General features: G+C 37.3%; 1 protein-coding gene across 2 annotated transcripts in view; it reads left to right on the forward strand.

Annotated features, from left to right (window-relative positions):
* Positions 1–23,988, forward strand: part of RAB27B (RAB27B, member RAS oncogene family) — a 179,368-nt gene that overhangs the window by 146,824 nt on the left and 8,556 nt on the right. For both annotated transcript variants that reach the window (XM_032293572.1, XM_032293573.1), the window contains 2 exons: positions 19,912–20,083; positions 21,667–21,752. In XM_032293572.1, coding sequence (XP_032149463.1) covers positions 19,931–20,083; positions 21,667–21,752 — 239 coding nt within the window. In that variant the 5' untranslated portion in view covers positions 19,912–19,930. The remainder of the gene's footprint in view (positions 1–19,911; positions 20,084–21,666; positions 21,753–23,988) is intronic.

The raw sequence follows: 23,988 nt of genomic DNA on the forward strand, positions 1-23,988 counted from the left end.
TATAATTCATAAAATTTGTATTGTATATTGTATATATTTCTGGCTTGCTCCATAAACATTCAAAATAGACATATCTTCTGACACAATCAGGTTAAATAGAAGACTGGCATATAAATAGAAGTAGTACATGCAGGAGCTAAATGATGGGCCCACACTTGATGCGGCTGTGTATATTGTGTATGCTCATGTATTCATGGGTGTGCATTCATGCATGCACATGTGGGCATACATGCAGATGTGTGTGCACATGCACTCATTATGACCCTGCCCATCCTCTATAATCAATAAACCAGGTATAACCCAGTCAATGCTGTTATGCTTTAGAAGAAAATGTTGTAATTTGCATCTTTATACTCATTCTTCCTATTTTATCCTATTTATTTGCATTGCTTAAGAAAATATAAGCTTATATATCATGCGATGAAGGATTCCAATTGCTGACATTTTTGATTATTCAATGAAAGCATCTTCTTTTTAGTTGGATTTATTAAAGTAGTTTCCGTTTTAGATCCTAGGGAAAATCAGCTCTTTCAGGTGATGTTGGAAGATTTTAAGGTTTATAACCTCATAGTCCCAACCTTTGCTTGATTAGGAGAAAGATAATGGACCTTATATTAGCCTGTGTTCATCATCATGTAAATATGAACTAGATGATTAACTACTGGGTAATATTATCAGAGAGGGACAATGCTGACACTTTTCTAAAATATGAACCCTCTCATAGTCACATGCAATGATATATTGAATTTAATGTATTCATAGATAGAGCAAATGTGAAACATTTCTATTTTGTTATTCTATGCATTACAATTTATATGCTTGAAATTTAATGTGAAAGCATTTAGTTTTCATAATTATGCCTTTTTTTATAAGAGTAACACCTACCAAACTGGGCTCAGCTTCCCGTGGGAAAACTATGAGTTTAGCTATTTATAAAACCCCTTTTCTGCCCTTCCACCACTTGCAGTTTAGGTTGTCAGAAACTTATAAAATAAAATTTGGATTTGGATCTTCCTTTTTAAAAATTAATGGAAATGGTAAGGAAGAGCATTCTTCAACATTGGAGAAGTAAAATGATTCCTAAGAATTTATTTGAGACTAGACCTTCAACAGGCTGGAAGAGTCAGTTACAGCAAATCTATTCTTTGTGATAGATAGCTTTTTGTGACTTTCTTCCCACTAAAATGTCAACATTTACTTTTCAGTGTTTGACTTTATATAGTAAGTTATATGTGTCCTTTTGTGCAAAAATATCAGAAACTAACATGTCACTTTTTAATGGAAATTGTTATATTTTTTTTCCTGGCTAAGAACAGGTTTCAGGGTGGTGGCTTTACAGAGATGAGATGTAACACACACTAGTCTGTATCCTTTCTGAGTTCCACAAACTTTCTTTTTAGATTAAATCTGGAAACTACAGGCATAGCTATTTCATAACAACTGTCTTATAACAAGTCTTAGTTTGTAAGAACTACAATTCTTGATGTTTATTTTATTTTTTTGTTTTGTTGCTGAATTTGTGATTCTTTTTTCAGCAAGAACAGTCACTGTGAATATAAGCAGTCAGCAGAAGATGTTTCCATATGAAAGTCCCTTTCGCAACTTAAGGAAAGGTTGAGCAAAAAGCATAATGCAAAATTCTAAGTAGCAACCTTTTTATAAGTGTATATTTCATGATTTTTGTCAGCCACAAATTGCAATTAATAAAAAAAAAATAACCAATTTGAAAGTTAAAGAATATTGCAGAATTGGGAATGGCACTCACTGTTGTCAGAACCTTAGCAGGCTCTAAGTGAGGCACCAAGAATCTGCCTTCTGCTCTGTTCTGATTAAACTTTAAAATGCACCAAACAGCAGGAAAGGCGATCATAGCTGTAAATATCTTTGTGCTAATGATGACTTTTCTCACCAGTAACAGCTGGGGAGTGAAACTCGACAAAGACAAAATTATAAATGTTTTATACTGGAAAACACTAGATGAGTTTGAAACATGGTCAATCGATTAGGTTACTGCCAAGAAGTAAACAATAGACTCATTAAAGCTGTAATTAGTCATTGTTGACATATTGTATTTTTAATCAGAGCTCCAGTAGGGGATGGAGTGGCTGAAATCATCTAGTGAAATAATCTAGTGCTTTGTGAAGTAGAAGTCAAACCAGATTTTTAAAATTCAGCCTTTGTTCTGATGAAGTTGGTAACTTCAGTTAGGTTATAAAGTAGCCTATAATAATTGATTAATTGTTTTGTGTTTTTGTTACATTGGGTACTTTGGGTCAAAATACATTGCGTCAAAAGGATTTCATGGTTCCCTATTTCTTGGGATGTCAAGAGGGGAGAGGAATTCATGGTGAAGGCAGGGAAGCAGGTGTTACATACTCATGACTGCGGCTAAACATCCTAAGAATCAAGATTTAAGTACTTTTTCCTGTGGTTGGCAAATTGCTAAAATTGAGTGTCTAAACTCAGGGCTATGGATTCCAATGCCTGCCACTTTCCATTATGCCATAGACAATAATGACCCTTCAGATCCAATATCATCTGCCTCAGCCCCCAGAAGCGAAGCTCCTGTAACCAATGACCCTTGTACACATTCTGCCTCCAGGACCAACATTCTCTTCATTCCAGTTCCCCCTCTCTCCTATCCCTATCAAACTCCAGCTCTAATCTCACCTCCTCCATGAAGCCCTCCTGATTATTTCTGCTCATCCCACCACACATCCCTTTATGAGTTTTTCCTTTCTCTTCTGTCAAATTTAGACTCCTAGATTTTCTGAGGTAGAATTCATTCCAAATAACTTAGCAGATGAAGGAACACTTACCCCAATCACCTAAGAGTTAAGAATCATATGTAGTTGCCTTCCTTATTTTCTGTTCAGCTTCGAATCATGCCCATCACAGAAGGAAAGTTCCAAGTCAGAGATTTTTATTTCTGTAGGGATCTATGTAATGTAGAAAGAGCCCTGGTGAAACAAATAAGCTTCTTTGGACTAATTCCGTACTCTGTAGATATAATCTCTATTTTCCAGTATTTATTAAATTCATAAAATGCTTCTTGTAAAATATCCACTAAAACAATGAACAGCCTACATTCTTTTTCTAACGAGATCTTGGCTTTTCCTTGGAATCATATGGCTCTGTGAGTTATCTAGAATTATGTTTAAGTAAGAAATTTTCAGTAAAATGGGACATCTTATTTTCATAGATATTTGCCTATGAACTCATAGATGCTATCTAATTCAGCTTCCTCACAGCTCAGGGAGGCAGAACTTGTGGGCAGATATTTTGATTAGTTTGCCCTTTCTCAGATAATAAAGCAAAGAAATTGAGCTTTGGCATGACTTCCTCTAAGCAGCAGCCAGCTAGAGAATGAACCCAATTTGCAAGTAATAGCCCAAAGTCAGAAAACTTAGTAAAGCATTTTATTAAGCCATATCGTTAACGTAAAACCAATTTTTTTTCTCTTTGGAGACATTGTTTAGGAGTAGAAACCTCAATTTGCCTATATAAATTTAATATCTTTTCATATATCATATAACTCTACAGAGAAAAGGGATGGATTATCTGCTTCACTGAGGGTGGCATATCATTTTCATGATAAGGGCAATGAATTGTGCTGTGACTGGTGCTGGTTAGCCCATTGAATCAGGTGCCTGTGGTGGGAAAGGAACCATCTTCCTAACTAAGCACTGTCTTAGAAAAAGATACATCTTCATGAGTGTGGTCCACCTCTCTCCCCTAATAGCTGTAGAGTGAGACTTAGGAATCATTCTTTGGCAGTGAATGAGTCTCTGGGCTAAGAGGCAGGGCAGTGCTTCCTAACCTTGGCTACATGTCAGAATCATTAGGGAGAGTGTTAAAAGGTGCTCATGCTTTTGTCATATTATCAGAATTCAGATTTACAATACTTGGATTGGTGTATGGCCTGGGCACTGGGGAGTTTTTAAAGCAGCCAAGTTTGAGAACCAGAGTTAGGAAAACCCATTTTCTGGTCCTGATGGCTGATCTCCGGGAAGGCATTGACCTGTCTGGGTGTACTTCTTAGACTGCACCATGGACGTAGGTTCTGCTTCATCACATCACAAGTGTTTTCAGTCTTAAAAGAGATGTATGTGAAAGATTCTTTCAATATATGGCTTCACAGAATTTTAAGCAATTTACATTTATTTTTCTTGTTCCCTAGCTGGAGTCCTGGCAGAAACGATCTAGGAAAGCATTTAAAGAAAAAAAGAAGCATGGCTTCCTTAGAAAAATTGAGTCATGCAACCCACTTACGAAGACAAGCTGAAAAATTTTTGAAATCAAACAATAAATCTTTCCAGAAATTCTTGAAGCTGAGTTTATTTAATCCAAACATTTATATAACATGTTCAGTGCATCTGTTTTGAATGAGTAAAATTATAATATTTTGGGGGCTGCTACTAATTTTGGGGCAAATTTAGACTATGTGAGGGAACAAAATCATATGTAGTGGGGAGAGCATATTAAAGGCATTTATAACAGTTTTTAGCAGAAGGAGAAATCCACGAGCTATGCTCCAAGCTTTGCTGATAGCCATCAGTAAGGAAAAATGGCTCTAAACTACCACAGGATCAAATTATTTGTAGACAAATGGGTTCCTTTCTGGACCAATGGGTTTTCTATACTGGAATGGGGTGCAGAAGGGGGGTTACAGAGTCTCAAGATTCTGGAATAGTGCCCTCTAGAGATGTCTCAAGTTGAAGGATGAGGATGGAGAATGGTTTTCAAACCTGGCTGCTCTGTTGATTCCTACTGGAATATTTAAGCTTCCACTTGTCCAAGACCTGCCTGAAGAGATTCTGTTTCAGCTGATCCAGAGAGTCCCTTGAGTTGGTATTTGTAAACTTCAAGGGGAATATTGATGATCCCAGTGTGGAACCGACTGAATTCTATACACGCTCAAGTTCTGATCTAGTATTGCTTGGCAGTGCCTGGACCACCAACCTGCCCTGCTGTTTGTCAGTGATTATCAATTACTCAGTCCCGATTTGTGAGTACATGTGCACAGTAGATTGGCTGCTGGGACTTTATCAAATGACAAACATTTTTATAAATAATCAATTACTTTATTTGTAATAATTATTTTTCAGTCAAGATCATTTTGGCTATTCTGTGTCCCTTTCATTTTCATATTATTATTTTTTTTAAGATCAGCTTGTGATTTTTGCCAAAAGGCAGCTAGATTTTGAGGAGGATAAGTTGAATGTGTAATGTTGTGGCATTGTTTTAAAGATGAACTGCGTTAATCATTAGTTTTTATTGTTTAGACTAAATGATAATGACTCAGATGATAGTAGAATTATGATAGAACAGTGCCTGATTAAATATATATTATATATGATTAAATATATAGGTGATCAAATATATATGATTGAATATACACATATATTTTAGGTATCATTATTCTATTATCATTTGAGTTGTCTCAAATATGCTTTTCTAATTTTTGATAGAAATGTATCCTATGGCCCATAGATAACATGTATTCTATAGGCCATTTCCATTTGGTTTCAGGAGGGTGTTATTGTTTGAATATGGATGATACCTACTGGTAAGTAAGTACAATGCAAACAAGTATTGTGGAGCTAGGCCTGAAAAATTATTTGTAAGAGAAAATACAATATTCTTATCTTGTTGGGGTTTTTAATAATAGATTTATTGAAATATAATTCATGTATTATAAAATCCACCCTTTCAAAAAGTACAGGGTGTTTTTTAGAACACGCACAAGGTTGTGCCATTACTATTTAAATCCAGAACACTTTCACCCTTTCCCCACAAGAAGCCCATATCCATTAGCAGTCATTCCCCAATCCTCCTCTTACCAGCCACTGGCAAAAGTAACTAAACATTATGTCTGTATGGATTTATCTATTCTGGATATTTCATATGAATAGAATCATAAAATATTTGGCCTTTTGCTTCTGATTTTGTTAATTTAACATAATATTTTTAAAGTTTATCCATGTTGTTGCATGTATAAGCACTTCATTCCTTTCTATGGAGAATAACATTGAATTGTATGGACATGCCACATCTTCTTTATAAATTCAGTGGATGGACATTTGGTTTGTGTACAATTTGGGGTTATTATGAGTAATGCTGATATGTGCATGCATGTACAAGTCTTTGAGTGGATATGTGTTGTTATTTTGTTTGTGTATAGACCCAGAAATGATATTGGGTCATGCACTAAATCTGTGTTTAAATTTTTGAAGAATTGCCAAACTGTTTTCCAAAGTGGCTGCTCCATTTAGATTCCCATGAGCAACACAGGAGGGTTCCAGCTTTCCACATCCTCACCGACACTTGTTACTGTCCATCTCTTTATACCCATCCTTGTGGGTGTGAAGCGGTATCTCATGTGGTTTTGACTCGTACTTTTCTAATGACTAATGCTGTTTTATAGTCTTTGAGAAGATATCTTTTCAAAGACAGCCCATTTTTAAAGTTTGGTTGTCTTTTAATTGAGCTATAAGAGTTCTATATGTAGTCTGGATACAAGTTCCTTATCAGATATATTATTCACAGGCATATTCACCCAGCCTGGGGTTGTATTTTCCTTTTCTTTATGGTGTCTTTTGAGGCACAAAAGTTTTTAATTTATTTGTTTTTTTTTTCTTTTGTTGCATCTAAGAAACCATTTACCTAATCCAGAGTTATGAAGACTTACTGCTATGCTTTCTTCTAAGAGTTTTATAGTTTTAGCTCTTGTATCTAGGTCTATGACCCATTTAAGTTAATTTTTCTATAAAAGCATCTTTGTTGAAAGGACTATTCTTATTCTCATTTATTTGTCCTGACACTCTTGTCACAGCTGACCATAAATGTAAGAGTTTATTTCTAGACTCCCAGTTGTCTTCCATGGATCTATTTGTCTATCCTTATGCCAGTGCAATACTCTCTTGATTACTGTAACTTTGTAGTAAGTTTTGAAGTTGAAAAGTATAAGTCCTCCAACTTTAGTATTTTTCAGCCCAAGACTGTTTTGGCTATTCTCTGTCCCTTTCATTTCCATGTGAATTTCAGGATCATAGCTTGTGATTTTTGCAAGAAGGCAACTAGATTTTGAAGGGGATTAAGTTAAATCTGTAGTGTTGTGACACTGTTTTAAAGATTAAAAGTGTTAATCATTAGTGCTTAGTGCTTAGACGAAATAATAGACTCAGATAATAGTAGAATAATGATAGAACAGTACCTGATTATATATTATATATGATTAAGTATATAGATGATTATACATATATATCAGGCACTGTTCTATCATCATTCTACTATCATTTGAATTGTCTCAAATATTCATTTCTAATTTTTGCTATTTTTGCTATCTTCACTGCAGTGGCCTTTTGTGTGTGTGTGGGGGGCGCTTTTTCTCTTCATAGTCACAATTTGCTTTCTTTGGTAAAAACTTATTAGATTTATGTGGAAATTATGTTAGCTGGTACATAAGAATTACCGTGTGCAATGTATGGGGAATAACCAAAAAATTCTATGCCACAATTCTATACTACAAAGAACTATCTATGAATTTTCTAGTTACTCTTTATGGATTTCATGAGGCTTTTAACTTAAGAGTAATGTCTGAAGGTGCCCTATTCCAAACCATGAAAGAGTTATTCTTTCTTTGGCTTAATATGCTGTAAATTGGACAAGGAGCCAAATTTTCCCCTTCCTTGTCATCAATGTGAGCTGCAGGTTGATATGTGCATATGAAGCAAAAGTTCTTTTATCCATTTGCTATTTGATTTTAAGACAGGTGAGCATCTACAGGTGTTCTTTTGGAGAATTTGGAGGGAAATGCCAAAACTACACCTTAGAGTTAAATAAGCTAATGTTGAATGCTCATAACTTTGATTCAGTGGATATAGAAATACTGTAATTGAATATGCAATAACCACTTCAACTATAGGCCAGTTCACTGAATGACCCTCCCAGCTGGTTATCAGGATATACAAGCAGGATACCTTCATGCGGTATTTATAAGGCTGTCTTTCAAAACTGGAATTTATAGGTTGGAAGTAACTTATGCAGGATATCAGATTTGAAGTGGCAGTTCAGTCCATGGCCCTATCCTAGCTGTAACAGTATCTATGCTTTAATTTTCTAAACTTTAAAAAGTAAAGACATATACCTGATGCTAGATTATCAACACTGGAAAGTTTTATCAGTGAGAGTTTTATCAAAAAAGCAGAAACACTATGAGTGTGTTTTGAGAGCCCCCAACTAAATTGGGGTTCCAAACCTAGACCTGCTAACAACACTGTGCTAAAGGGAAATGAAGGGCAGCTGGACTTGGGTGTTTACAGTGTGACTCTCATGGGATCCTTCTTTCCCCTCCACCTACCCCACCCGGCCTGAGATGGAGTCTTGCTCTGTTGCCTAGGCTGCAGTGCAATGGTGCAATATCGTTCACTGCAACCTCCACCTCCCAGTTTCAAACGATTCTCCTGCCTCAGCCTCCCGAGTCGCTGGGATTACTGAAAGTGCCACCATGCCCAGCTGATTTTTTTTGTATTTTTAGTAGAGACGGGGTTTCACCATGTTGACCAAGCTGGTCTCAAACTCCTGATCTAAGGTGATCCACCTGCTTTGGCCTCTCAAAGTCCTGGGATTATAGGTGTGAGCCACTGCACCTGGTCAGGATCCTTCTTTTACCTGGCAGATGGCCAGATGCTTAGTCGTCCTACCTGTGATGGGGAGGGGAGGCCGGGGGCAGGGGTCCCTCAAACAGGTAATCTGTTTATACTGGCAGACACTCTTGTGGCTCCTGTCTGACTGGCATCCAATTTCTGCCTTCCTGACCATCATTCTGGCACTAGGAGCCGAACCTTTTCTTCTCCTCAGTGTTCTGGAGAAAACCAGTGTGGGGCAGCTCCTTGTGATTTAGATGGAAGGCACAAATTCAAGGCACCAGCATAATAGGAAGCAAGTTCAAAGGTTTTTCTTACAGATCCTGAGCAGGGAGGGTGCGATGAGTCAGTAAGACAGTCCATCATCCCCAGGTCACGCGAGGCAGGAATGAAGAGTCAGACAGAGAACAAGAAGAACAGCTAGCATGTGGCAATTAGCAGTGTATATATGGAGTAGGTTTTGGGTCATACTAAAGTATTGGGAAAATGCCTGAACAGTCTCTTTAAAGGAAAGAGCAAGATGTGGGGAGCCCCCTTTTTATTGTTAAAAACTTATTTTAGCCAAAATAACAACCAAAATTGAGTTCTGGTTAAAATAAGTATTTTACTAAAATAAAAGTGGGAGAGATGCCTCTAAATTCTTATCTCTGGCCACCAGATTGAGCCAATTAGGTGTCATGTTCTACTACCAATACGCAGTCAACAACCTTGGCTGTGTCATTTCCACTGCAGAGTGGTATTCTGCAATAATGAACAATAGCATTATTAATCAGATTAGACCTTATGCAATTGTAGGAGCTGGCTGGACAATCTTTGTAAGCCTGGTGCTTTTATGTCTTATGAACCTGAAGCTAGCAGAACCTGGGGCAGCAAAGAATGATGGACATGAAGTGGGAGAAGCAAAGTTCAATAGGAATCCAGGAGAAAAAAATGGGAAGCTTGCCTGCCTCTCTCACCACTTCAAACCTCAGCAGTGCAAATGACTTACCAAAGACGCTGGTGGCTTCCCGTGGATCTGCACACACACCTAGTGATATGGTTGGGAGATTTATCCCCTTCCAAATCTCATGTTGAAATGTGTTTTCCAATGCTGGTGGTGAGGTCTGGTGGAAGGTGTGTGGTCAAGACGTCGGTTCCCTCATGGCTTGGTGCTGTCTTTGTGATAGTGTGTTCTCACAAGATTGGTTTATATTTTATTAAAATAAAAGTGGGAGAGATGCTAAGTGGGGGAGATGCCTCTAAATTCTTATTCCGGCCACCAGCTTGAACCACTTATGTGTGGTGTTCTACTTCTAATGCCCAGTCAAGAACCTTGGCTGTGTCATTTAAAAGTGTGTGGTCATTTAAAAGTGTGTGGCACCTCCCCCGTCACTTTATCTCTCTCACTTGCTCCTGCTTTTGCCATGTAACATGCCTGCTCCCCCTTTGCTTACAATTGTAAGCTTCCTGAGGCCTCCCCAGAAGCCAAGAAAATGCCAGCACCATGCTTCCTGTAAACCCTGCAGAACCAGGAGCCAATTAAACCTCTTTTCTTTATAAAATGCCCAGTCTCAGGTATTTCTTTATGGCAATGCAAGAAAGACCCAGTACACCTAACCCTCAGCATAACCCTGGGCACACTTTGGTATCACACACATTTATGTTTCCAGGAAGGATGTCACATTCTAAACTCTGTTTTCGGGTTGATTTGTGTTGTTTTGAGACGAAGTTTCTCTCTTGTTGCCCAGGCTGGAATGCAATCACAAGATCTCAGCTCACTGCAACCTCTGCCTGCCAGGTTTAAGTGATTCTCCTGCTCAGCCTCCCAAGTAGCTGAGATTACAGGCACGCGCTACCACGCCCAACTAATTTTTGAATTTTTAGTAGAGACGAGTTTCACCATGTTCACCTGGCTGGTCATAAACGAAACTGTCTATTTTTATTAAGAGATATCTTAGGCTATCAGCATTTTAAAATGTTTCTCAATTACTTATAGCCCATAAACACAAGCCCTCACAAAAGCATCTCTGAATCTGAAACAGCAACTTTGTATAGTACTGTCTTGTTTCTCCTGATCATTTACTCATCTGAAGACAAAATCCTAAATTGTATTAACTTACTCTGAGGTTGGGTCTTGTCTGCAAAACAGTGTTTTAAAGCACATATTAATTAGGGATTTGCTTTCTATCCATGGGTATATGTGAGGTTCAGAGATTATACTAGCCCTTTGCTTTCATGTTGTTCTCAGATGGAATCCATTTGCAATATTTGTCAGTATTGTTCTACACCTGGGGACAAAATAGCTTTGTGCTGGTTCAGGTCCTGCTGAGTTGTAATCATTTGTAGCAGGGAAATGCATGACAAGCATTGATCTGAATGGATCAATATTAGTAAACAGTGATTTAAAAGCACATTAAATTCAGGCAGAATGTCTTAGATTAGGGAAAAGTCCTTTCCCAACACTGATTATAAAACATTATTGACAAGTGTCAGAGTTCCCAGCAAGAATGCTCCTTGAGCAAATTTGGGTTTTAGCAACTTTATGTCCAGATTTTCAAGGTCCCCTAGAAATTGACCCCATAGCACTTGTTTTTTGGTAAGGGTATAGAAACTGGAGTAAAACTGGAGAAGTGCAAGAACTCATGGACAGTAGAACTGTGGGTGTAATTGAATTTAGAAGATAGAGTAGCGCTAGACAGGATATTCTAAGCAAAAAGTGAATGGTGGTAGAAAATAGGATTAATGAACTAGGCTATATTATTAGTAAAAATAGTAGCCTATGACTGAGAACATGTGATGTTTGATTTTCTGTTCTTGTGTCAATTTGCTGAAAATAATGGTTTCCAGGTTTATCCATGTCCCTACAAAGGCCACAAACTCATCGTTTTTTTTATGGCTGCATAGTATTCCATGGTGTATATGTGCCACATTTTCTTTGTCCAGTATATCATTGATGGGCATTTGGGTTGGTTCCAGGTCTTTGCTATTGTAAACAGTGCTGCAATGAACATACATATGCATGTGTCTTTATAACAGAATGATTTATAATCCTTTGGATATATACCCAGTAATGGGAATGCTGGGTCAAATGGAATTTCTGTTTCTAGATCCTTAAGGAACCACCACACTGTCTTCCACAATGGTTGAATTAATTTACATTCCCACCAACAGTGTAAAAGTGTTCCTGTTTCTCCACATCCTCTCCAGCATCTGTTGTCTCCAGATTTCTTAATGATCGCTGTTCTAACTGGCATGAGGTGATATCACAATGTGGTTTTGATTTGAATTTCTCTAATGACCAGCGATGATGAGCATTTTTTCATATGTTTGTTGGCCTCATATATGTCTTCTTTTGAAAAGTGTCTGTTTATATCCTTTGCCCACTGTTGAATGGGTTTGCTTGTTTTTTTCTTGTAAATTTGTTTTAGTTCTTTGTTGATTCTTGATATTAGCCCTTTGTCAGATGGGTAGATTGCAAAAATTTTTTCCCATTCTGTTGGTTACCGGTTCACTCTAATGATTATTTATTTTGCTGTACAGAAGCTCTGGAGTTTAATTAGGTCCGATTTGTCTATTTTGGCTTTTGTTGCCATTGCTTTTGGTGTTTTAATCATGAAGTCCTTGCCTATGCCCACGTCCTGAATGGTTTTGCCTAGGCTTTCTTCTAGGGTTTTATGGTGTTAGGTCTTATGTTTAAATCTTTAATCCATCCGGAGTTAATTTTAGTGTAAGGTGTCAGGAAGGGGTCCAGTTTCTGCTTTCTGCACCAATTTTCCCAACACACTTTATTACACAGGGAATCCTTTCCCCATTGCTTGTTTTTGTCATGTTTGTCAAAGATCAGATGGTTGTAGATGTGTGGAGTTGGCTTTTGAAGCCTCTGTTCTGTTCCATCCATCTATATCTCTGTTTTGGTACCAGTACCATGCTGTTTTGATTACTGTATACTTGTAGTATAGTTTGAAATCAGGCAGCATGATGCCTCCAGCTTTGTTCTTTTTGCTCAGGATTGTATTGGCTATGTGGACTCTCTTTTGGTTCTATATGAGATGAAGCCTACTTGATTGTGATGAATAAGCTTTTTGATGTGCTATTGCAATCGGTTTGCCAGTATTTTATTGAAGATTTTTATGTTGATGTTCATCATAGATATTGGCCTGAAGTTTTCTTTTTTTGTTGAGTCTCTGCTGGGTTTTGGTATCAGGATGATGTTGGTCTCATAAAATGAGTTAGGGAAGATTCCCTCTTTTTGTATCATTTTGAATAGTTTCAGAAGGAGTGGTACCAGCTCCTCTTTGTGCGTCTGGTAGAATTCGGCTGTGAACCCATCTGGACCTGGACTTTTTTTCCGTTGTCAGATTATTAATTGCTGCCTCAACTTTAGCCCTTGTTATTGGTCTGTTCAGGGTTTTAATTTCTTCCTGGTTTAGTCTTGGGAGAGTGCAAATGTCCAGGAACTTATCCATTTCTTTCAGATGTACTGGTTTATGTGCATAGACGTGTTTGTAGTAATCTTTGATGGTAGTTTGCATTTTTGTGGAATCAGTGGTGATATCCTCTTTATTGTTTATCCTATCTAAGTCTTAAAAAGCCAACTTAATAACTTTCTCTATAGATACACACCATGCCAATAGTGGTAAGGTTGAGTGATCTTGTTCTACATAGATGTATTGAATTATTTATTGAAAAAATTTATGATATCTGATATTTGCTTCAAAGTAATCTGGTATATGGAGATTTATAGGACAGATGAAAGAGGACTGGCCATATACTGATAATTTAGAAGCTGAGTGTTTGATTATACTATTCTCTCAAATTTAGTATATGTTTGAAATTTTCCAAAATAAAACATGAAAAAATATTTGTATAGTTTCAAAAGATGCAGCTAAACTAAGCCAAAGGAAAATATGTCATTTAGAGAAAAAGTAATTTTTTGGTTGATGTTAATTTACATTTTTAATTTGATCTGAAATCTTTCATATGAGCATTCATCAATTAATTTTAGTTCTTAAGAAGAGTTGAAATAAAAAATTAACTGCCTTCCTAATAGAACAAAATGCTAAAAAGTACACTAAAGAAACTTCCCCTTCCCTCAGAAACATGCCTTTTGTTCTCTTGGTAGTCTACAGGTCCCTAGAGTAGATGAGCCATCCATTAATTTAATTCTAACCTTCAGAACATAAATGTGGTTACGGGAACTAATATTTCAAGGTCAGTTTGTGGAAACCACCCTCAGACTATCATTCAAACGTGAGGTGCTTGCTATGAGAGTTCTAGATCTAAAAATGTACCTACTAAAGCCTGACACAAGCCAATCAAATGAAGATAAATGAGTAAATATTAAACATCTGCTTATCTTGTGCTTGACAGCTTTATTTTGTTGAAACCCTGTACACTGAATGCAAAGAAATATCACTGATACCTTATCTGCCTACTGTTTTGAGCTTTCCATAGTGCCTTAAGAATATTAAGTTAGTTTCTACTAATTTAACACGTTAAAGTCCCAAGTTTATAGCTTGTCAGGGCATTCTTGAGATTGTTATCCAGTGAACTGGCAAAAAGCACTGAAGTTTGCGTGGGTAATTCCAAATGTTACATCAACATGTAACTGTAGCATTTGTCAAGCTCCCCACTGGGGAGGAAGGAGTATATCCTCAGAGCCATGCAAAATGCCATGCAAATAAGATGTGGTGATGAGGGTATATTAGATGGCAAATGGATGCATATACAGAGAAGCCCAGTTCTCTGAGCCCTGACCTATTCAATTGACAGCTTTTATGTACTCTCTGCCAGCACAAATCTCACTTTTAAGTGCAGTTTCTCTGTGCTTTGTCTTTTCTCGTGTTATTTGAAACTATTCCTCTGAAGATATAAATATTCTATTTTGAGAAGGTTTTGTACTCTTGTGAAACTTAAGATAGAAAAATGAGCTCAGGGAGCTATACTTGGAAAGCCCTACAGTGATCCTTTCACCTAAACACTCACTTCACTGATAAGAAGGGAAAATCCAGCCAGGTACGGTGGCTCACGCCTGTAGATCAGCACTATGGGAGGCTGAGGCAGGTGGATCACGAGGTCAGGAGTTTGAGACCAGCCCAGCCAACATAGTGAAATGCCATCTCTACTAAAAATACAAAAAGTAGCTGGGCATGATAGTGCGCACCTGTAGTCCCAGCTACTCAGGAGGCTGAAGCAGGAGAATAGCTTGAACCCAGGAGGCAGAAGTTGTGGTGAACCTAAGATCACGCCACTGCATTTCCCTGGGCAACAGAGCAAGACTCCATCTCAAAAAAAAAAAAAAAAAAAAAAAAAAGAATCCAAGTTCTTGTACTTGGATGGATGCCACTTCCACAAATGGCTCATGACATTAATTTCATTAATCATGACATTTACATGGCTATGAATAGCTTAAGTAAATTTATACACTCAACAAATATGTATTGAGTTCCTTCTATATGGCAGTCACTGAGATGAGCTTGTGGATCCAGCAATAGACAAAAGAGATCAAGTTTCATGCTAATGGAACTTACATTAAACAAAAATTATGGGAGCTGAGAGTTAGAGTGGGGAAGAGTGAATCCATGGGTAACTTGGTTTGAGATATTCTAGCTATGGAAATTCTGTTTCTGTCTATATCTAGGATAAAATTCCCTTCCCATATAAAATGAAAACATTCCTACTTTGTTTCTATCTAGCTCATTTTGTATTTTAAATAATAATAATACTCTTGGATTCTCCTCCATTCGAATCTAGTTGTCACTCTCACAAATCACATGACTTCTCTGCATGTAACTTCTCATCCAAAAACTGAGGGGCTAGACCACCTGTTTACTTGGGTCCCTTCCTACCTTTAAGATTCTTCATTAAACAGAGACTCATGGATGTGGTACATTTCAGTTATTTTCCCTACTCTTTTTAGCCACTTGACTACCCATGAAAGGGTTCCTCTGTATCTAAAATTCCTTCCGGCTCTTGTGGTACAGCTGGTCACACCATGATAAGGACTGTGTGTGAAGCATTTCCTGAAACACTGCAATCTTCTGGCCTTTTCTACCCTTTTATATCCCCAGAACCAAGAACCAGCAAGACCATCAGTCATTGTGCAGGAATAAACAATACTGTGAAACTTGTCAGCCTTTTGATCTTTTCCGCATCATTTTTTTAGCCCGGTTCTAGGAAAGTTTGCCAAAGATTTTTTTTTATAGTGTCATATTTGCCATACCAACAGCCAACAATAGAATATTGAGGCTATGTGATTTTAGGACTCAAAAAAATCACATAATAATAAAAAGAGGAGCTGAACCAAATACTACGTGTGTGTGTGTGTGTGTGTGTGTGTGTGTGTGTGTGTATGTGTGTGTGTGTGTGTGTGTGTGTGTAGAGAGAGAGAGAGAGACAGGAAAGTAGTCATATAAAAAATAAGAAAATTCATTTTTGAAAGGAACTTAGAAGTGAACTATCTCATACCTAACTTAATATGTCAAATAGCCTATTAGAGACACTAAATACAGATTTTTCATTTAAGTGTCACAAAGTGTTCACCATCTTTACTTAGAGGAATTGATGTGTTAGCCTGGACTTTTCACTCTGGTTTAGACTTTGACTAGGAGGCAGCACCAGTATTGCCCCAGGCAGTTTTATGTACAAACAGCAGAGAACAATCTGGCTGCCAGTCAGGAAAATATGATAGGTCATGTAGTTGGTAAGTGGTAATAGTCTCATTCTACAAACGGGAAGTAATCTCCCATGCCATGGTCCTGTACCTCCTCTCCTCATGTCTAATTTCCCTCCATGCTATAAGGTTAAATTCAAATGTTTCTTCTGCAGTCTTCTTGGGTCCCTGTAGTCCAAGAAGATACTGTTCTGTTTGAATTGAAAGCACAACAAGGATTTGACTCATTTATCAATTAATCATTCTATCTTGCAAAATTACATTGTATTTTCTCACATCCTTATTTCACTTTTAAGCAAATTCATATCTTGTCAGAAGCTAGACTAGACCTTCCATTTTTAAAATTTTCATCTTTGGGCCTAACACTATTTATTGAAGATATTTAACTAGATTTGCTCATGACTTAGCATTTCTTGAGACTGTCGGGCACACACACACATTTGCAAAAAACAAAAACAAAAAACAGCTAACCTTAAGCAAAATTTAAAGTATGCAAATGTGTCTTATAGACTCTGTTCTTTTCATTTCTTCAGGAAGCCATGGAATCCAGTGGCTTCAAGTTCACATCCTCACCCCAAAACTCTACTCAAAAAATTAAGGCTTTTGCCTAGGGAAGAATTTAGCTTTAGTTACTAATATCTTAGAATAAATTTAAGCACTGTCTCTTTTCTGAGAATTACAAGTTTCATCCAATTCTACTAGTGATATTACAAACATTATCACCCTCCAAAATAGTTTTACATGAGCAAGTTTAGGGGAAGAGAGAAAAAGGTAGAGTAATGGCGATAACAGACATTAAGTATGGGGGAAAATCATACTACTTTGGCAGGAAACTCCTCTAGCTACCCATTTGTGTTGACTAAGAGCAGCAACTAAGAATAAGAGCAGCACCATATTCAACAACACAGTCCTGGTAAAATATTTAGAACTGGCTAGGCATGATGACTCATGTCTGTAATCCCAGCACTTTGGGAAGCCAAATGGGGTGGATTGCCTGAGTCCAGGAGTTTGAAACCAGCCTGGGCAAAATAGTGAAACCCCATTTGTACCAAAAATACACACACACACACACACACACACACACACACACACACACACACATAATATATATATATATATTATGTATATATGTACATTTATTTATAATGTGCATATATATACACACATATATATATATACACATGTATATACACACACACACACACACACACACACACACACACACACATATATATATATATATATATGAAACCAGGTATGGAGGCATGTGTCTGTAGTCCCAGCTGCCAGGAAGGCTGAGTTGGGAAGATCATCTGAGCCAGGGAAGGTTGACGCTACAGTGAGCCCTGATAATGCCACTGTGCTTTCCCTTGGATGACAGAGTAAGACTCTGTCTCAAAAAACATTTTTTTTTTTTTTTGGAGAAACTGAGAAACTCAGAACCAGTCCATTCTAGGCAGTCACACAATATAGACATTTTCCAAGAATTTCATGGCAATAGTTGAGATGTGTATCATTTTATTAAGAAAGACTATTCTTGATGGGTGCTATGGGTCTCTTCCTAAGAAATGATTATGTTTTATCTAGATCTTTTTTTTTTTTGAAGAGAATATCCATGATCAGCAAAAATCCATCCAGAGAGTTGTACTAGTGAAGATAGTGTGTTATATGGCAGGAAAGCTTTAGAGCAAAAGTATGAATTGGCAACTTTCAAAACATCCGACCTCAGAAAGCATTAATGCATTAAAGAAACATACATTCATCATAAAGTATGATATAAAAAGTTGCAAATATTCCAAATGATATAATGATCCTGAATTATTTGATGAGTACTTCATTCTATTCTTCATCACTATTTATCCAAAGACAGAAAACTTTTTGGTTTTGATTGATGACTAAAGTATCAATATAAAAATTGTTTTAATTATTTTACGTGAACTTGTACAATTTTTTTACACATAAAAAGTTATTAGAATTATCTAGTAATTTTAGATATTTCCTGTGTTAGTCCATTTTATACTGCTATAAAGAACTGCCCAAGAATAGGTAATTTATAAAGGAAAGAGGTTTAATTAAAAAACAGTTCAGCGTGGCGAAGGAGGCCTCAGGAAACTTACAATCATGGTGGAAGGCAAAGGGAAAGCAAGGCCCCTTCTTCACAAAGCAGCAGGAGAAAGGGAGATAGCAAAGGGGGAATGGCCCCTTATAAAACTATCAAATCTTGTAAGAACTCACTGACTATCATGAGAACAGCTTGGGGAAACCACCCCCATGATTCATTTACCTCCACCTGATCTCTCCCTTGACATGTGGGTATTATGGGGATTACAATTCAAGATGAGATTTGGGTGAGGACACAAAGCCTAACCATATCATGTCCATAGAATAGGCTGTTGTTGACATTTAATTTTAATTACCCCAGAATGCTTAAAGAATACAGCATTTTATGGATCTTCAGAGGTGGGGAAGTATTCCTCCTTCTCACATAATAATGAGATAAACCTTTGCATTCTAGAAAATCTTCATAGGCCTTCCTTTACATATATGACAAGCCCATTTCTATTAATATAACCCATGATTCAGGCAGTTGTACCAAACAGTAAATTATTTTGCTCAACTCAAGAGTGGATATTTCACCAAGCAGGTAATTGTGTCATTCAAATACATGTCCTGGTATTCTTGGTGTTGCCAGTACAGGTTTAAAGGTTTTCATTCCAGTTGTTAAATTTTTTTAATTAAAAGGGAATGATTTGTGTAAAAATTATATAGAAGGCTTATCCTGCATGTTTAGATGCAAAATAGATCCCTCTGCCTTTTTCTTCCATTATCTGCCTATAAGTGCTGTCTCTCTCTAGGATATCTACATCGTCTTGGACTGGGTTTTCTGTCCCCTGTGACTCTCTTCTCTTCCTAATACCATCCTCTTAATCCCAACTGCGCTGGTTTTAAAACACAAGTCTATGACTTTTTACTTTAAGTTCTACTATGGCTGTGTGATATGGTTTGACTGTGTCCCTACCCAAATCTTACCTTGAATTGTAGTTCCTGTAATCCCCTTGTGTTGGGGGAACGACGCAGTGAGAGGTAATTTAATCATGAGAGCAGTTATCCTCATGCTACTCATGCTGTTCTCATGAATGTGAGTGAGTTCGCACAAGATCTGATGATTTTACAAGGGGCTTCACCTTTTGCTCAGCTCTCATTCTCTCTCCTGCCACCTGTTAAGAGATTCCTTCTGCCATGATTATAAGTTTTTTGAGGCCTCCCTAGCCATGTGCAACTGTGGAACTGTAAGTCAAACATCTTTCCTTTATAAACTACCAAGTCTCAGGCAGTTCTTTACAGCAGCATGAGAACAGACTAATATACTGTGGCAACTGGTATTTTGCATATTTTTCCATATTAGATGTTGTGATGTAAAAAGATTTGTACCCAGTGAAATACTAGACGTACCTTCACCCCAAAAGCTGCTTTGATCAAGTTAATTTTGAATATGGCAGAATAGAGGTATTAGACTTTTTAACCCTGAAAATTGAATTTGTGTTGTATTTTGATATAAGGCAAAGGAAAATCAACTTTAATCATAACACTTTTTTTCCCTCTCTTATACAGACCGACCAAGACCATCACTATGACCGATGGAGACTATGATTATCTGATCAAACTCCTGGCCCTCGGAGATTCAGGGGTGGGGAAGACAACATTTCTTTACAGATACACAGACAATAAATTCAATCCCAAATTCATCACTACAGTAGGAATAGACTTTCGGGAAAAACGTGTGGTGAGTTTTTAATCGTACTTGTCATCCATCCCCCTATATAAAATAAGAATCCAGAAGCTATGTTGATTGCATTCGAGTCTGTCTTTTGTCACATGAAATTCATAACCTATTACTTTATTTTAGAATATTATTTACTACTTTTCAGATATAAATAACATTTTTCTTAAAAAAATATTAAGTGGCACTCTCTCGTCTCCCAAATTACACAAGGCAACCCAAGTCAATATTTTACAGATTTGTATGTGTGTTTTCCATGAATTCTTAAGACATCTTTCAAAACTTGAATTATTAGAATCTAAAAACATTAACTCTGATCTGAGTTAAATTCCTCAATAAGAGCAAGTGATCATTTCCCCACTCTTAAGAAAGAAGTTGAAAGTATGATTGGCAAATATCTGGAACATGAGCTTTGTAAGTTCTTGCTGCATTTTTATTTATGTGTAGACTCAGCCATCAATCACTGGCTTCTTATGAACAGAATGTGAGACCAATCATGCTATTTTCCAAGATAAGGGAGTTTAAGTGAGAATCACAACCACTTCCTTCTCCTATGCTAGACGCTATTGACAGGAATAAGGATATTGTGACATGTGAGATGTGTAGCATAGGCACAGAAGCTCAGCCAGATTTACTGCCACCCTGGGTATTCTTGATTGCCAAATGGCTGTGGCTTCCAGTTGATGTCACAAATCTACTTATTCCTTGAGAACTGGGGAAGAAAACAAAAGAATGGTAGTTGGAAGCCATTGCCTGGCAAGTTGAATCATGTTTCTTATAATGTGCTGGACCTTATCTGAAAGTCAGTACATGGTCCTGTGGGCTTAGCAAACTCCCTAATAACCCATTCAGTGTTTTCCTGCCTTCCATCCTTTCCTTTATAGGGGTACATGTCCTTGGAAATTTTCCCTTTAAAACATATTCACTAAGCTATACCTAAGATAACTGAGTAAATATTAAATGTTTTAGGCTTTCCTTCAACAATAAAAAGGCCAGAATTTTAAAAAAAAATTTAAACTTACCTAAAAAGAACCTTTGACTAAATGACTAGTGAAGAAAGGCTTAAAATATCCTGTGTCAACTTATTGAGACATTCTGTGCATTTTGAAAGTCTGTTTTTCAGTAAAGGATATTTGTGTATTTATAAAACACTTTACTGTTTTAAAAATGCTTTAACATCTGTGATTTCACTAAATTTTGCAGTTTGAAGTAACTATAAAGTAGGAAGTGGTCGGATCTCTATTTAGAGATAAGAAAATAAGCCTCAAAGAGGTTAAATGAAGAGTTTGTATTTGAACCTAGAACTTGGGTCCTAAATCTGATGTTTGCTGCCTCATGAGAAAATGACAGAAGGCGTCTAATTTAAGTTTGCAATATGCCTAAACTGTGTTGAAAATCATACTTGCACTTGACATTTAAAAGTGAGAGTACATGTGATAATTCTGGAAAAAAATAGAGCAAATATTTATTCTGCACTATGAACTTTGATTATAGTAATTGAGAAAAAACATGCTGAGTGAACCCAGAGAATTTGAGTGTTGACAAAATCCAAAGCAACCTCAACTAATGAACATTATATATTTCAGGTTTATAATACACAAGGACCAAATGGATCTTCAGGGAAAGCATTTAAAGTGCATCTTCAGCTGTGGGACACTGCAGGACAAGAGCGGTAATGTAAATTGCTTTATTTGTACCTACACATAGCTTAGAAAAACTTACTTTAAAATGAATGCTATATGCAAACTTGAAAAACAAATAATATACAACTCTTATCCTGGTTTCAAATTACACATTAGTATCCAGAAATAAAAATAAATGATTTGTAATTAATTAACCACAGTAGCATTGTGCAGTTGGTACAAATTTCAAAAATCAGACTTTCAAATATATCTCTGAAGATTCTTGTTATGCATTGTCTTTGCACTTTTTAGAAGAAAAAAAGGGGTTCTCCATAATTTAATTGAATGAAGATGGGAGATAAACGCTGTTATAAGTGCTACTTGAAGAGGGAGTTGAAGAAAGAATGTTAAGATCTTTCTTGTCTCTCTCTGTTATTTCAGCACAGCTTCTTTGTCCCATGCCATGTGACTGGCTTTGTCCTTTCAGACTTTGATTGTAAACAATTACCTTCCAGCTAGAATATTTTACTCTCTTCCCATTTTTTCTGATCCTCTCCTTGCACCAGGTCCAGTTCATCTTTCATCTCCTCTATGAAGCCTGTCTGAACACCCCAGCTGAAACAAACTCTCACTTTTCCTCTGAACTCCTGCAAACACCAGTTGTTTCACCATTAAGGCCTAAAGTAATTATATCCCACCTTGTTGTAATATTAGTATTCTATTTGTATCTTTAACTGTTGTCCACTGATTTACTTGGGGCCTTCTCACTCCAATAAAATCGTCAGCTTTACAGGTGTGGAGATCTTGCCTGGCTTTTCAGCATTGTCTCTGGTACAGTGTCCAAGATAATACTCAGTAGATAGTGGTGCTAACTCCTAAGAGCTGGAGGTATTATTCCATTGTTAGGTGAAAAAATATTTTTGGGGGAACCAAAATTTCCAAGTGCAAAAGACCCTAAGCTAATGAAGCTTTTCAATATTAGATTAAATTAAAAGTGGCAAAAACTTGGCAGAGAGGATATTTAGAAGGCACATACCTCCAAATTCTGCATCGTATGTCTCATAATGCTTATGCTTGTAAACACTTCCGTCTTTGAAATGCATCCAAAGTGTTCTCGCTTTCAGTGAGTGTAAACGCCAGGAGAGGTGCTGGGCCCTCTCTGTTAGCTTTTTTGACTGTGAATTCCATTTACACACACCCTTCAACACTGCTGGTTCCTCTGAAGCCATTCCTTACAAGAATCTCTGTTCACATGTCAGTTTTGTTGTCACAAAGATGTATGTTTTATAGAGCACTTTAATTCATTTTTGAAGAAGTAATATGAGAAAATGTGGTTCCCATATGTCCTCACACATGATATGTCAGCCTTGCGTGATGGCAGCCTTCTCTGTCTGTCCCCTGAAGGCAGCTGCTCTATGGGGGAAATAGGGAAGACTCAGGGCAGTCTTTGTAGCACTTGGGTTATTCATCCCTTGAGAATTTTGCATTCTGTGTGTATATATAAGGTGTAGCTAAGCAACAAGATAAGCAATGTCTCACACCTCAGCCCTGTGCCTAAGGACATCTGGCAGTGCAATCCATGGAAGATAATGGATATTGATAGAAGCCACATCATGGGAAGGAAGAGAAAACCCATGGCCCTTAAGGAAACCTAAAGGATGTAGGGCACAGCCTTCATTCCCAGTGACTGGGAAGAGCGATAATTGACTTTGGGGTCTGTTTCTTCTGTGATCCTAGTATCCTCGAGCAAATGGGAGCATGCTGCTCAATGCACTAGAAGCCAATACTATGGCACTGGATTTTGAGAAAAGGAAATGTTTTTATTGCAAATTGACTCACAGGGAGACAGGAGTGTCAAGCTCAAATCTGTCTTTTTGTTCTGGCTTTTGAAGCAGTATTTTTTTAGAAAAGGTTGGGGGGGGGGGGGGGGTTCTGAGATTAACAGGTGATTGGTAGAAGGAAAGGGGAGGGCTGGAAAGTCCTTGGACATGTGCACTTATGTCTGCATGCTATCTCAAGGGTCACATGTGGAAATTCAAGGGAAGTTAGTGGGAAACACGTGGTTAAAAATTCAGGCTGTGACATTAGCAAGCTCATTCTGTACAGATTCCAGTTGGCCATATCGGTTCCAATCGATTTCAGCCAGCTCTCTAATCTCATAAGCAGAGGAAGTTTCATTGTTTCAGCAAGTTATTTCCTTCTTTATCTGCCATTCTGCAAACTCAATTTCTGTTCGTCATTGGTTTCTTTAACTCTTTGGAACATGGTTCTACTGGTTTCCTTCAC

Source organism: Sapajus apella, unplaced genomic scaffold (assembly GCF_009761245.1).
Source record: "Sapajus apella isolate SASKATOON/1434 unplaced genomic scaffold, GSC_monkey_1.0 scaffold30, whole genome shotgun sequence".
Lineage (NCBI taxonomy): Eukaryota > Metazoa > Chordata > Mammalia > Primates > Cebidae > Sapajus > Sapajus apella.